We start from the raw sequence: 14918 nt of genomic DNA, 5'->3' as shown, positions 1-14918 counted from the left end.
ATGGCATTTTCAGAAGTTTCATTTCCCAGCCCACCCCAGCTCAGAGTTCTCACCTTTGTGGTCCACAACTTGACTGTCCAGTCAAATGATGATGTGACAAAGAGATGGGAAAAGTCAATTGGACCCACTGCCATGTGACAATTGATTCCTGTGACAGGTCCTTGGTGGCCTTCAAAAATTTCCCCAATGCCAGCTTTACTGCAGGAAGAAGAGACATTGGCATGATTGAGAGAGTGATTTAACATCGGGTGATTACACATTTTCCTTTAATCTTAGGTTCCTGTTTCCTTTTAAAGTTCCATTTAATCTGTAAATCTCTCCTTTCAGTTAAACCTTTGCCTGCAGATGTTAACTTCCATGGGCACAATTAATTAATACCCAGGATCCATCACAGGGAGACTTTTAATTCTGATGACTTGCCTTACTCACTTTTACATACACTGTCTACTAGTGTAGCTCAAATAACATTTATGTATAATTATAATATAATTCTAAATTATAACTATACTATAGCTTATGCCTCTGAGTAAGCCATTATCACAAAGAATAACCATGAAAAAATGCAAATATGTTAATGACAGATCATGAGCAGTTCTTTTACTCTTAGATATCTAAAATAACTTTCTCCAGTAGTCAATCAAGTGACTAGCAAACCAATCCTTCTGCATGAAGAGTGAAGGAACTGTTGCTGTGATTAGGTATCCTACAGCCATCACTTTGAAGAAAGGGATGTGTGCATTTCATTGGCCTGAGGCTGGAACAGCTCTTAGGAAGGAAAAGCACAATTCTGTGTGAGGAAGAACACGAGTGGAGATGTGCCAGATCAGTTGTCACTGCTGTCTTCCAGCACATGCAGAAAGAGGGGTCATGAAATGACCCTTTTGGTTACCTTATAGCAATATTGCCAGAGGAAGAAAATACATCAAAACTAGCCACAGCTCTGACAAGGCTGCCAGCCCTGTGCCAGGGTGAAGGCAGCGTACCCAAAGAGATGAGGAAGCCGGTCCCTCATATTGCTAGCGTGGTGCCCCCTCACCTCTCCTGGTGATCATGACAGCATGGCTTCTCTGGAGACTTTCAAAACCTGCCTGGACAAGTTTCTGTGCAACCTGATCTAGGGGAGGCTGCTCTACATGGGGGTTGGATTAGGTGGTCTTTAGAAGTCCCTTTCACCCCTACCATTCTTCTGTGATTTGACTTGCTCATAGATTTCATCTATCTGTCTAGACCTTTGTCTCACCTCACAGGTGAGAAAGAGACATTCTGAGCTCCCAGTCATCTCTTCTTCAGGCAGATGTCTGAAAAAGGGAAAGGAAATCAAACCCCAAGAGCAGTCATTGCTTCCCACCAAATAGGCAGGGAACCTGGGGCAACTACCCCAGTACAACAGGCTGTTGCACAGATGCTCAGGGTCAGGAGATTCCTGTCCTAGTCATGCAAAGTAGAAGAGTACAGATAGCATTGATCCAAGAGGAAAAAACATCCACCACTCTCACAGACACTTGGACACCTCACACCCACAGAGGTACATAATGTTATTTAAATACAAAGTGCTGAGCATCACCTTCCATGACGACAGGCTGTGTAGACTGTGCCCTCTTCACTGCCCACAACAAAGTTATTGACATCTCCGGTTGGGAAAGCCATCCCTGTAACCGCCACTGGTTTGGACTTATTGTACACCAGCTCCATGCTCTCCTAACAAAACAAATCTGTGTTATTGTTCTGTGATCATCCTTTTGTTTCCCTGGTTTGAGTTTTACTTTCTAATCCATTTCTAAATGTTACATGGTGAGTGGGAGGGGAGGAAGAAAGCATTTGATGCAAGACTGGTTTCTACATAGGATGAGAGAAAATGGACTTAAGTTGTGCCAGACAGGTTTAGGTTTGGATATTAGGAAAAGTTTCTTTACTGAAGAGTGGTCAGGCATTGGAATGGGCTGCCCAGGGAGGTGGGGGAGTCACAGTCCCTGGAGGTATTCAAGAAATGTGTGGACATGGCACTTTGGGACATGGTGTAGTGGGCATGGTGGTGCTGTGTTGATGTTTGGACTTGATGATATTGGAGGTCTTTTCCAACCTTAATGATATGATACTGCCACTGCAAGAAGATGCAGTGTCATGAACTGGGATGCACTGATCCCACCATCCCCACCACTGTCTGTCACATGTTTGAGAGCAGCTGGAAGGCACTGGTCTTTGCTACATCATCTTCAATCAGGCAGAGATGACAGGTGAGAATTTCAAATCTAATGGTCCAGAAACGAAAGATAATACCTTAATGGTTACACTTGCCAGCCCCAGGCTCTAATGAAACATGCAATACCCTTCTATTTACAAACAGTTTGGAAATGAATCATTTATCAAGCAATGTATAATATTGTGTGCTCCTGAAGACTGTACCATTTGTACTGCTGCAGAACAGAATGAAAAACTTGGGCTCCGGGCACTGCCACCATTCTAAGCAATGCTTCTCAGGGATTTGCTGAGGCAATCAGAAACACTCCCTCTAGACCCCACCATCAATCTAGAAACCAAGAAGGATGCTTTCTTTTTTTCATTTGGTACATCAGCATGCTTGGTTTTGCTATTACCAATGCAACCAGCATGAACAGTTTGTGGCTGTTGCAAGATGCACACAGTTGGAGCAGATTCTGCACAGCTTTGTGGTTGTTCAGCCTAAATGGTGTAACCCAAGAATCCACAGAGGGGCTGAATGATGTAGTCATTCCCATTTTTAGCTATTTAAATGGGTATGGTTTCTATGTTTAAGCTGCTGTTCTTCTAGGGCCAAAGCCTGTGGAATAGATTGCCCAAGGAGGTGGTGGAGGGTCTGTCCCTGGGGGTGTTCAAGAAACCTGTGGATATGGCACTCTGGGACATGGTTGGTCTTTGTTGATGATCTTTGTTGATGGTCTTAGAGGGCTTTTCCAACCAAAACAATTCTATAATTCTGTATTTCTCAGAAGGGCTTTTTGCTATGGCTAAATAAATTGCTCATCCCTGTTAAGGGGTGGGGGGGGCTGCTAACCCCCACTTGGTTTCCACTTCGCTTTGAAATACCTTTTATTCTATTAAAAAGGTAAAGCAAGACCTGGAAAATGCATTGGCAGAGCACCTGTGGATCATATATGTCTGTGAAAATCTTCTGGAATGAGATCATCATTTAGTATTTAGACACTTTGGACTCTCTTCCCAGTGCCTACACCAAGGGTGTACAGAAATGCTCTGGATCCGCGTCTTTGGAAAGTTACAGACTGTCACACATCAGCAACACTCTGCTCCTCCCAGTTTAAAGCTATGCTATGTAGCTGCACATTGAGTCCTGTGTCTCTATTTTCTAGATCCCCACAAGCCATGTGCCATTCTCCAGAAGTGCCCAGTCTTTATGGACATTAACTGTAAAGGGAACTCAATTTACTACCTTAGACTTAACATGGACCTAGCTTTCAGATGGCTCAGGTTAGGATAGAGGAGTCCCACCTCTTGTATCAACACTGAAAGGCAAATAATTTGGTAGTAGTTGCACATTGTTGCATGATTAGTGGATGAATGGAAGCCTTAAGAGGAGCTGCCACACAATGTTTGGAAACAAGATCAGAACCCATGATACCAGATTAATTTTATAAAAAGAAAATTATTTATCAAAAGTGAGTGATGCTTTGGAATAGAAGCTGTGCTACTCCAGAAAATAGTGCTTAAAAGATGCTTTGCATGGACCTTTCTCAGCATCAGATTCTTTGTTTAGTTTCCATCATTCTAATCACTGGTGGTTTGGGCAATTTTCCTGGGTTGTTTTTTTTATTTATTTCTGACAAAAAGAGGAGGGAAAGACAACATTCCAGAGGGGGGAAAATTTGTTCTAAAACTTTTCATTTGCATTGTTTGTTGTTTTGGCTACTGAAGGAAACTTTCTGACTGTGTGCCCTGGAAGCCTGTGGTGCCTCGGGCACGTTCAGCAGCAGCAGCATGATCGAGTCCGTATTTGTTAAACAATGCTGTAGAGTAAGAACAATTCCTGCCACGGCTGACTTCTGTAATTGCTCTGCTTTAAAATGGATTACTTCATTTTCACTTGAAACTGACCTATGTATTAAGGTATTACAATAATTACATGATTTGTGGTAAAGGAAATGGGGTTTGGCTCTTGGCAGAGACTGCTGGAAGCAAGCTGTACTCATTCAAGGGCATCCCTTGGTTTTACTTTGTATAGGATGTGAAGATTTGGGGGTTTGGGAGCTATGTTCCATTAAGCAGGTATCCTGCTCTACCAAAGGTGCTGCCTTCTTTGGTTTTTTTGGTGTTTTTCTCTTCCCCCCTCCCTTAATAGGTGAAAACAAACCCACCTGTGGAGTTGAGAGCATGTCCAGGCTCCAGGAGCACATTTTGCCATCTGTAGAGACGGTGATGAGATTGTGTGCGTTCTGCGTTCCAACAACGTTCACACAATACACAGGATGCTGAAAACACAGGAAGGTGGAAATATAAGCCATTCTCACATCTGCAGGACCTCACACCTCCTAATGTCTCAGACGCTACTTTAAAGAATGATTAAGTGGTCACAGAACACCTGGAAATGCAGGACTTAGATTTTCATAGAATCATAGAAAGTTTTGGGTGGGAAGGGATAATCCAGTTCCAAGCCCCCTGCCATGAGGCAGGGACACCTTCCACTAGACCAGGTTGTGTAAGGCCACATCCACCTGCCTTTAAGCACTTCTGGGGAGGAGGTATCCACAAATTCCCTGAGTAAACTGTTCCATTGTCTCACCACCCTCACTATAAAGAAATTCTTCCTACCCTCCAGTCTAAATCTCCCCTCTTCCAGCTTCAATCCATTGCTCCACATCACTACAAGCCCGTGTAAAAAGTCCCTTCTCAGCTTTCTTGCAGGCTCCTTTCAGGTACTGGAAGGCTGCCCTAAGGTGTCCCTGCAGCCTTCTCTTCTCCAGGGTGAACAACCCCAACTCTCTCAGCCTGTCCCCACAGAGGAGGTGCTCCAGCCCTCTGATCCCCTTCATGGCCCAGATAGGTAGTGTTTTCGTTTTAATTTTAAGAGGTACATTATGCAGGTGGAAATTATTTCAGAGTTTCATTTTCCTCATAGTAATGGTTTAGCATCAGACTTGTTAGACTTAGATACTGGTTGTGCTTGATGATCTTTTCCAACGGAACCAATTCTATGATTCTATAATACAACAACCCAGTGGAGTAATACTGTGCACCCACAGGGACACATATCATTCTACTGATGGCTTTTGACACTGGAAATAACTGGCAGAAAGAGGCAAATTGCCCAAACAGATTCAAAACTGAAGGCTTTATGCAAGAAAATAGCTGCATAACACTTGAACTTTACCAGAATTTGGCTTGCATGCTAAATATTTGCAAATGTACTCCAGTTGAAAAATGTGGATAAGTCCATCAGAATTCTTCAGCTCTGGCCAATATGTCTTTTAAAATCTATCATTATAAATGTAGAGTGACTAAATTTAGGGTGTGACACCTGGGTCACCACAGCACAATCATTCCATAGAGGATGAATTATACTTAGTAAGCAACAATGAAACTGAGCCTCTTCCCTTTCCAGGGAACCTGGTAACGTTTTGAGCCTAAAGCCTCATCTGGTGATGTAAAAGGGATGGTTCAAGTTCAGCAATCTCCAGAGAGAAGAATCAGACTGAACAACAAGATTTAATTTCCTCTGACTGGTGCAAGTGATACTGCTGAATTAAAGGCAAGACAAATACACAAGTGAAGCAAAGAAAAACTGCGTTTCTCTGCCTCTTTTGCCAACAAGCAGAAGATCTGTGTCTTCAGGTTCAAGAAAGTTGGACTTGATGATCTTAGAGATTTTTTCCAACCTTAATGATCCTGTGATTCCAGGAAGAAAAGATACTTTTCACTAATACTTTACCTATTAAAAGAAAATTAGGACCAACTTACAAGAGACCCCTACAGAACTTCTAAGCACGTAGGGTTAGAAACCTAAACCTAGCATTGGTCCTGCTGAAAGGAATGGCAGAACTACCACTTATGTCAGACAACTTTAAGATCCAACCGCAGGTCACCTATCCTTTTAGGATGGACCTTCTTGCTGCTCAGTGGTGAGCTAATGACTGCAGTGCTAAGCACGATTAGCATGTGCTGCTATGTGAAATAAGCAGAGAGCTATTTTTTTTTCATTGGTGTTTGAACTCCAGTAGTCCAAGCAGACAGGAACAGAGTGGGTGGGAGGAAGCTAAAGCAAGCAGTGGAGTACCCAGAATATTGAGGGGGAGGGAGAGAGCAAGTCCTGTCTTTCCAGTAGCACCTCAGTGTGTCAGGTCTGGCTTTAATCAGAGCTACCAACCATCAATTTCATGCACAATAAAACTCACGACAGAAATTAAAAGAGCTAAGGAAAATGGATGAAAAAGACAACCAACTGCATGTAACAGAAAGGCTAAACAGACTCCTTCCTTTCAAAGGGTTGCTGCCAGCTTGCTTTTATTTATTTTGGAAATGAAATCATCATGCAAAAAGGTTTTGTCTTCATTAAAATTTCCTGTTGTTCCAAGTGCAGATGTGTGGTGGGTGTGAAGGGAAATTAGTGAGTAAGCTGTGGGTAGAATTCTCTTTCCTGGTGAATCCAGGGGGCAATCAGTGATGCTAAACTTCAGGAAGGTTTCAGCCAGTGATAACAACACACTCTATCTGTTTCAAATAAACTGAGCAAGAGAGAGAAGAGAGAAAAATCCTCTTTGTACATATGGCATCAGTTCAAATTAAAACATGGCTGTTCTGCTCATGGGTCTAGCAGCACACAAAGTAACACTGCTACAGCAGTTGTCTTCATTAAATCTTTCCTTTTTTTTTTGTTTTCCTTTTTAATCTTGGCAGCTAAGATTCAAAGCCAGCCTTTTGCAAGCAAGACTTCATTTATGGTTTATGTAAGTGATTCCTATAGACAAGAACATAAAGCAAGCACTCTTTTATTGTAAAATCTGATCATCATGTTTCCTCGTGTTAAGCTGTGTAAACACTTATTTATACCAATCCATGACAGCATAGAAAGTGCCCATCCACAACTGAAATGAATTTATATCTATATTTGCCAAAAGCAAAGCACCACTTATTGTCCTACTGCAACAATCAAACCAGTTTCATGTGTAATTCCAGGAGGTACAATTTTTGTCTTAAATGGTTGGGGAGGTTTGAGTGTAAACAAATTACTTCCCATTAATCTTATCTTTTCTACTAGCTTTTGAGTCCCAGTTGTTCGATTTTCAGTGACAGTCAGCTTCTTGCCACTAGTTTTCTGGTGTGCTACATCTACATCTCTAAATTGCACTTCCAGGAGAGACTGTTTCTTTTCCTGCAGATGGAACAACATTACTGGCAACAAAATGAGCAAAAACATTAGGGAAATGAAAAAGCAATGTTGAAGTTGCAACCCATGGTACAACTCATTAGATGATTACATCAACATACATGATAGTGGAAATCAAGGGAACAATATTTGTGCTGCCTATCCCACTAAATGTGTCAGTGCACACCTGCCATTTCTTGATATGAGATTTGCCATCATCATCATAGAACCATACAGTGGCTTAGGTTACAAGGGACCTCAGAGATCACAGTATCACAGTGTCACCAAGGTTGGAAGAGACCTCAAAGATCATCAAGTCCAACCTGTCACCACAGACCTCATGACTAGATCATCTACCCAACCTCCCCACCATGGGCAAGGACACCTCTCAGCTAGACTCAGCTGCTCAAGGCCTCATTCAGCCTGGCCTTGAACACCCTCAGGGAGGAGGAATCCACAACCTCCCTGGGCAGCCTATTCCAGTGTCTCACCACCCTTGTATTGAAGAACTTCTTCCTATGATCCAGTCTAACCCTGCTCTCCCTCAGCTTCAAACCATTCCCCCTTGTCCTGTCTCTAGACACTCTCATGATAAGCCCTTCTCCAGCCTTCCTGTATGATGCCTTCAGGTATTGGAAGGCAGCTCTAAGGTCCTCCTGGAGTCTTCTCCAGGCTGAACAATCCCAGCTCCCTCAGCCTATCCTCATAGCAGAGTTGCTCCAGCCCTTGGGTCATCTTTGTGGCCCTTCTCTGGACTCACTCCAACAGGTCTGTGTCCTTCTTATGATGGGGACACCAAAACTAGATGCAGTATTTGAGGTGGGGTCTTACCAGAGCACAGTAAGTGGGAAGAACCACTTCCCTCAATATTTTACATTAATTCTTGTGCTGTGGCTTCTAGAGTTGTCATTTAACTCCAAGGATAATATTGTCACAGTCAACTAAAAACTGAACCTTGATCTGCAAATTCCAAAGGTAAGAACCCCAGAACTGTAAAAGCTGGAGGTGCAGATCTATCACTTTGTCTGATCCTTCACCCTGCTACAAGAAGATTATAATCTGCCTTGGAAAGGATGGTCATCTCCCAACCTGACAGTACAAAGTGCAACGGTTGAGCACTTACAGGAGATGGTTGTCCTTACCTCTTGCCTACTTCTTTCCCTTGGATTAGTTGATCTCCAGAGGCCCCTTCCAACCCCTACCATTCTGTGATTCCAGGGCCACACTGTAGTTTTCATGTGTTGTGCAACCAGCATTATAGACACAGCTTCACTTCCTCTGAGGACCATTTCCTGAGGAAAGGAGGAGGTGACTTTTGTCCTTACCGTGTGAGCAGCAGCAGATAAGGGAGTTCTCTGAACTGGAGTGCGCCTGTGACTGCGGTTATCCCACAAGACAATCTGGCCAGAGTATGTTCCACCAACCACCAGGTTTGGATGAAAGCGAGCAAAACAGACAGACATCACAGAGGACTGGAGTAAAACAGGTAGAGAAGAAGGAGAGGTTACACAGTCAATCATCTTCAGTTGTCTCCTTAAAGAAACATTGGAATTAGCATTTTGTGTTTTAGAAACCACTGTGTGAGCTCAATTCTTATTCCTTGCACACCAGCAGTCCTGCTAAAGCCAACAGGACACATGCAAAGAGCTAATTTTGTCACTAAAAGCTGCAGTTCCTGTGGTACTAGGGAAAATATGTACCACAGGATATTAGCCTGATCCTAAAACCCTCTCCATTTCCTCTCATTCTATCACCTGATACTAGAGAGAAGAGACTGACCCCCACCTCACTGCAACTTCCTTTCAGGGAGCAGAGACCAATGAGGTGTCCCCTCAGCCTCCTCTTCTCCAGACTAAACAAACCCAGTTCCCTCAGCTGCTCCTCACTAGCCCTGTTCTCCAGACTCTTCACCAGCTTTGTTGCTCTCCTCTGGACCTGCTCCAGCATCTCAATGTCCTTCCTGCAGTGAGTGGCCCAAAACTGAACCCAGTACTCAGGGTGTGGCCTCACCAGTGCCATGTAGTGGGGCACGATCACTTCCTTAGTGCTGGTCACACCGTTCCTGATCCAGGCTAGGATGCTGTTTGCCTTCTTGGCCACCTGAGCACATTGCTGACTCGTGCTCAGACAGCTGTCAACCAACACCCCCAGATCCTTTTCCACCAGTGTCAGTCACAGCAACAAAAGGTGAGTAAGAGAACTTCAGTACTGCTAAGACGGGCTTCAAACTCAGCTACAGTGCAGCTGCCATCCAGTTCCCACAGATCCCCCATAGGTTATAATTACAAGGACCCTACAGCACATGTTCTACATTTTAGCTCTTTGTTTAATGGCTTCATGAGTTGTTTTAATCAGCCCCTCTCATTCCTTATAATGAAGCTGACAGATATTCTTACATGAAGTGAAATGGCCAGATGATTTTAAAATAGCACAGCTCCACCACTGTGTACACCCCACAGCAGCTACAAGGCTCCACATGTATTTTAAGAAACCCCAACTCAAACAGTCCTTCCACAACAAAGTTCTCAGCTCGTCCCAAATGAACTCAGGAGACTCTGAAGCAGGGCAAAGAAGCCAAGTGGACAGTGTATTTTTAAATGTTGTGTTTTAATGGTTAGCATGGGGTTTGGAATCCAGAATCCCAGAAGTACAGTCAAATGGTCAGGACAGAAACTGCTAAAGTGTGTTTTTCATAAAGTTCCAAAATAACCTACAGCCATTACATGGCCTTGAGCCCTCTGCACTGCTTCTTGTTTTACGTAGCTCTCCCAAGTAACTTGCATTCTTCAGCTGGTGAAATGTTCACATCCTTTTAATTATTTCAATATTATTTTGCTGTTGAGGAAAAACTTCTGTCAAAAGATGAGCATTTAATGATTTAAGGACTCTGCTGTGTAGCACTTAATACAGTGATTATTTTCTTACAGTTAATGGCAGTACTCGAATGAGTAAGGGCTGTAAGATCCAGCCCATTCATTTAACAACTTTAAAAGCAATCATTTCTTATCCTTAATGGGAGAGAGCAGCAGATAGGTCTCCAGTCTGTCTGGACAGCTCTGTGCTCAAGGAAGGCAGCAGAAACCATAGCCCTGTAAGCCTCTTCTGCCCCCAGGCTGCCTCTTGCTTCTCTAAATCGTGGCTTTGCCAGTGACTTCAAAGGAGGAGGAGTCAGCACATGGTCAGGTTTTAAAACAACAGCTTATCCCTCTTTGCCTTTCTACCACACCTTTCTAGGGAAATCTCACAGCACTTTCCAACAACCATGGTAAAGCTTCCCAGTTTTTCAGTCAGGCATATTTCACAAGCTGTAGGTGCTCAGTTACAGAATCACTGAACTGTCAGAGTTGGAAGGGACCTCAAGCATCATCTAGTTCCATTCCCACTGTCATGGGCACTGACACCTCAAACTACATCAGGTTGCCCAGAGCCACATCCAGCCTGGCCTTAAAAACTTCCAGGGCTGGGGCTTCTACCACCTCCCTGGGCAACCTGTTCCAGTGTCTCACCACCCTTATGGTGAAGAACTTCTTCCTAACATCCAACCTGAATGTACCCACTTCTAGTTTTGCTCCACTCTTCCTAGTCCTATTCCCTCTACCCAACATCCTAAGAAGTCCCTCGCCAGCTTTCTTGTAGGCCCCCTTCAGATCCTGGAAGGCCACAATAAGGTCTCCTTGCAGCCTTCTCCAGACTGAATAATCAAAACTTTCCCAGTCTGTCTCCATTGCAGAGGACAGAAGAAGCTCATTTCATAGTGCGTGGCAAGAGTGCATGAAGAACTATAAGAGGGATCATGTCAGGAGGCAATTCCACAGGGAGTTTAGTGTCCACAGTGTATAAGCAGCATTTAGAAGAAGAGGTTCCCAGTATTATCTTTCTATGGGTGCCACAGAGCATCTGTGTCCGCCCATTGTTGGGATGTGTAAGGGACAGGCAAGCTGCAGTGTTTGGTCACCTTCTTTTCTCTGAATTGCAAATACAATCTACTGGATTTAGCTTTCTCTGTCGCCCCCTTAGTTTTTTCAGCAACCCTAACAATGTATTTCTGATAATACTGGCTTTGTGATCTCCCACACACATTTTCCACTCATGTATCTTGGTGATGGATTTCTGGTGGGTGCCACAGGGGATAAGCTGCCTTATCTGCTGTGTGTGCTCTGCCTGTCCACAGAGGTGAGTAGTTCTCAAAGGGCTTGAGGAACGAGACTGAGGAACGAGCCTGAATTACAGAATCACAGAATGGTGGAGGTTGGAAGGGAATTCTGGAGATCATCTAGTCCAAGTGCCCTGATAGAGCAGGTTATCTTAGACCAGGTTGCACAGGAACATATCCAGCAGTGTTTTGAAAATCTCCAGAAGACTTCACAACCTCTCTGGGTAGCCTGCTCCAGGGCTCTGTCATCCTCACAGTACAGAGTTTTTGCCTTATGTTTAAAAGTAACCTCCTGCATTCTAGTCTGTGCCCACTAACCCTTGTCCTATTACTGAGCACTACTGAAAAGAACCCAGCCCCATCCTCATGACCTCTATCTGTCTAAACTAAATAGCCCCAGCTCTCTCAGCCTCTCCTCATAATAGAGGTGCTCCACTCCCCTCATCATCTCCATTGGATTCTGTCCAGTAGTTCTCTGTGTCTCTTGAACTGGGGAGCCCAGAACTGGACAAAATACTCTAGGTGTGGCCTCATCAGGGGAGAGTAGAGGGGGAGAAGAGCCTCCCTTGACCCGTTGGCCACACTCTTCTGAATGCACCCCAGGAGACCATTTGCCTTCTTGCCCACAGGGGCACATTGCTGCCTCATAGTGAATTTGTCGTCCACCAGAACACCAAAATCCTTCTCCACAGAGCTGCTTTGCAGCAGGTCAATCCTGGAGGGTTATTGCTCCCTAGGTGCAGGCCTCTACGCTTGCCCTTTTGGCTGCCGTCAGCTCATCTCAGCCTGTACACAGAGAAGTGCAATAGAGGTGAGGGGGTGGTGGCTTTGCTAAGCCATCTCTCCCTCCTCCTTCTCTCTCTCCCTCCCTCCCTCCCTGCTGAAGCACTCAACTCAAACAAGCCCTGAGCCCTCTTCAAGTGGCTGGCAGAGCTGGTTTTCATTTTAGAAGCTTAATCCAGCCCAGATTTGGATTAATGATGGCATATTCCTTCAACCACAGATACACATGCTCGGGACACACAGTCATTTGGATTCTCCTTACTGAGAAGCCTGACCTCAGTACCCACATCTGATGTAAGGCTCCAGAGACTTAGCTGACTGTGCTCATGTCCATAGATTTGGATGGCACTCTGCCCAGCCACCGGTTGAACAAGTTCACAAAGAGCTGGGTGCTAGCAATAATGACTTTCAATGGGTAATGAATACTGCATCCAGCAAGACCTCTTCTGCAGGAAACCACCCCCATAGGCAGTGCTGCCATACTGGTGCCATATGCCTACACTTGACACCAGATGGATCTCAAAACAATACTTTGTCAGTGGGAAGAAGCGATCTGAGGAGTTCACAGACATTTCTAGACTCCAAAATACCAGGTTATGTTGAAGCAAGCACTCAGGAAACTCCTGGGTTGATTTTCCAGCTGAGTAAAGACATATGAAAAAGGACTACAGGCTGTGGTGACCAACTACAGGTCAGTCTAACATAGACAATGGTGGGAAATAAAATGAGCTGCAGCTGAGGTGAAGAGGCAGATCCTTTTCCATACTTGAAGGAGCTGGCTTAGAGGGACTGAGAGCAGAGGGACAAAACTGTGGTACTGACAATTAGCTAGAACTGTGAAAAGATTCTATAGGAACTGAAGAATAGACACTGCACCTCTGACCACCTATGCCTGCTCTTCTAATGTATAAATAAATAAAGACAAAGGCCAAAAGTACTTTCACAATTTCCTCATAAACTTTTGCTCTCCCTTCTGCTCACCAAGAACAGTAATTAAAGACTCTGAGCACACCCAGCCACCTTGAGAGCTGCTCTTCCTATCTTAGAATCATAGAATGGATTAGGTTGGAAGGGACCTCTATTCCAACCACCCTGCAGTACACAGGGACATCCCCAACTACATCAGGTTGCTCAGAGCCCCATTGAGCCAGACCTTGAAAATCTTCAGGGATGGGGCCTCCAGCACCTCCCTAGGCAGCCTGTTCCAGTGTTCCACCACTCTCATAGTAAAGAACTTTCTCCCAAGGTCCAATCTTTTTCTGGCTAGGCAGTCAGGAGATCTCCTCACACTCACATTGCTGCACACACTTATCTGTGTCCCCAGAACAGACATAGGTGATATACATTAACTGCAAAGGTGGATTAAAATCATCATCTAGAAACAAAACAGCAACTGAGTTACTAAATAAAGCCCTTTGTTGTTGTTGTTCCTGCCAGGCCAAAGAGTGAGAATCGGCATGGAAAACAGAGGTATCAGATCTGAACACTAGTTTGTTTGGTTTAGAGCCCTATTTCTTCCCTTTTGCACCACAGAAGAAGTTCTGAGATACCTTCAAAGAGGCAATTCTAGGGTGACTTTGCCCCAGCTAATGAGATCACAGAATCACAGAATGGTCTGTGTAGGAAGGGACCTCCAAAGGTCATCTAGTCCAATGCCATCTGCCTTAAGCAGGGGCATCTTCAACTAGATCAGGATTTGTACATTGGAATAGAGAATATGTTCTTTCCAAGAGATTTGTTTATTTTTAGTATCACCTATTATGAATCTGGATTATTTCTGTTTCACATAAATGTCTAAGTGTAATTAGAAGTAATAAACAAACAACAAAGAGGATAGCAGCAGAATGACAACCGGTTTTCCCAATTCAATTTGAAAAATTACTTAAGACATGATTTATGTCTATGGAAACCTTTACCAAAGAGATTAACTCTTAATTCTAAAAGCTTTAAATGTCAAGACTTCTCTCCTGCTCTCCCCACCCCCAACAACTCTCTTCCTAATCAGCTAAGAAATAACATCTGAAAGATTTTGCTCTCGAGATTATTTGTGGCTCCATCCAAGATTCTTCTTCTACTAAAAATAAAATGAAAGCAGTTGTCATCCTTCACCTATTAAAATAAATAAATAAACCCAAACAAACCCTTCTTCAAACCAAATGTCAGAATCCTGTTTAATTAAAAATAAAAAAGGAAGTTTATACGTGGTTATGGTGTGTGTTGACATCTATCCCTTTGATTTACAAGAGCAGGGACTGGAACGAGCAGATTGCTTTATTCAAGAGAAAGAAAGGAGGGAGGGGGGGCCCAGTGTGACAGGAAAGAGTGTAGGCTGTATTAACTTCAGTGCTTGTTAAAACATGAAGGATTAATGGTAGAAAGGGAGGGAAGAATTGTGAACGTCTCCAGTTTAGGATCTTCAAAAATGTTTGAGGATTCTAAGAATGTCTCACCCGACCACATGAAAGCTGCACAGAGAGACTCAGCCACACGACTGCTCTAAATCCAAAGCTGGTATTGCTCCACTTATACCATCAAACCAATGGAGCTGAGATGTAGCCACAAATTAAATTTATTTTTATTGAAAAAGTACTAAGTCCTTAAAAAGGAGGAAAAGAGTATGTCAGGAAATGC

The 14918-nt window shown here is 43.8% G+C and overlaps 1 protein-coding gene across 13 annotated transcripts in view; it reads right to left on the bottom strand.

The window, feature by feature from the left end:
- The window catches only part of DYNC1I1 (dynein cytoplasmic 1 intermediate chain 1), a 203899-nt gene that overhangs the window by 40362 nt on the left and 148619 nt on the right, over positions 1-14918 (bottom strand). For all 13 annotated transcript variants that reach the window (XM_068157059.1, XM_068157058.1, XM_068157057.1 and 10 more), the window contains 4 exons: positions 8677-8823; positions 4347-4460; positions 1565-1698; positions 54-198 (listed from right to left, as the gene is read on the bottom strand). In XM_068157059.1, coding sequence (XP_068013160.1) covers positions 54-198; positions 1565-1698; positions 4347-4460; positions 8677-8823 — 540 coding nt within the window. The remainder of the gene's footprint in view (positions 1-53; positions 199-1564; positions 1699-4346; positions 4461-8676; positions 8824-14918) is intronic.

Source organism: Melanerpes formicivorus, unplaced genomic scaffold (genome assembly GCF_026170545.1).
Source record: "Melanerpes formicivorus ecotype bairdi unplaced genomic scaffold, bMelFor1.0.p_v2 SCAF_35, whole genome shotgun sequence".
Lineage (NCBI taxonomy): Eukaryota > Metazoa > Chordata > Aves > Piciformes > Picidae > Melanerpes > Melanerpes formicivorus.
This window is presented reverse-complemented; position numbering and strand designations above follow the sequence as displayed.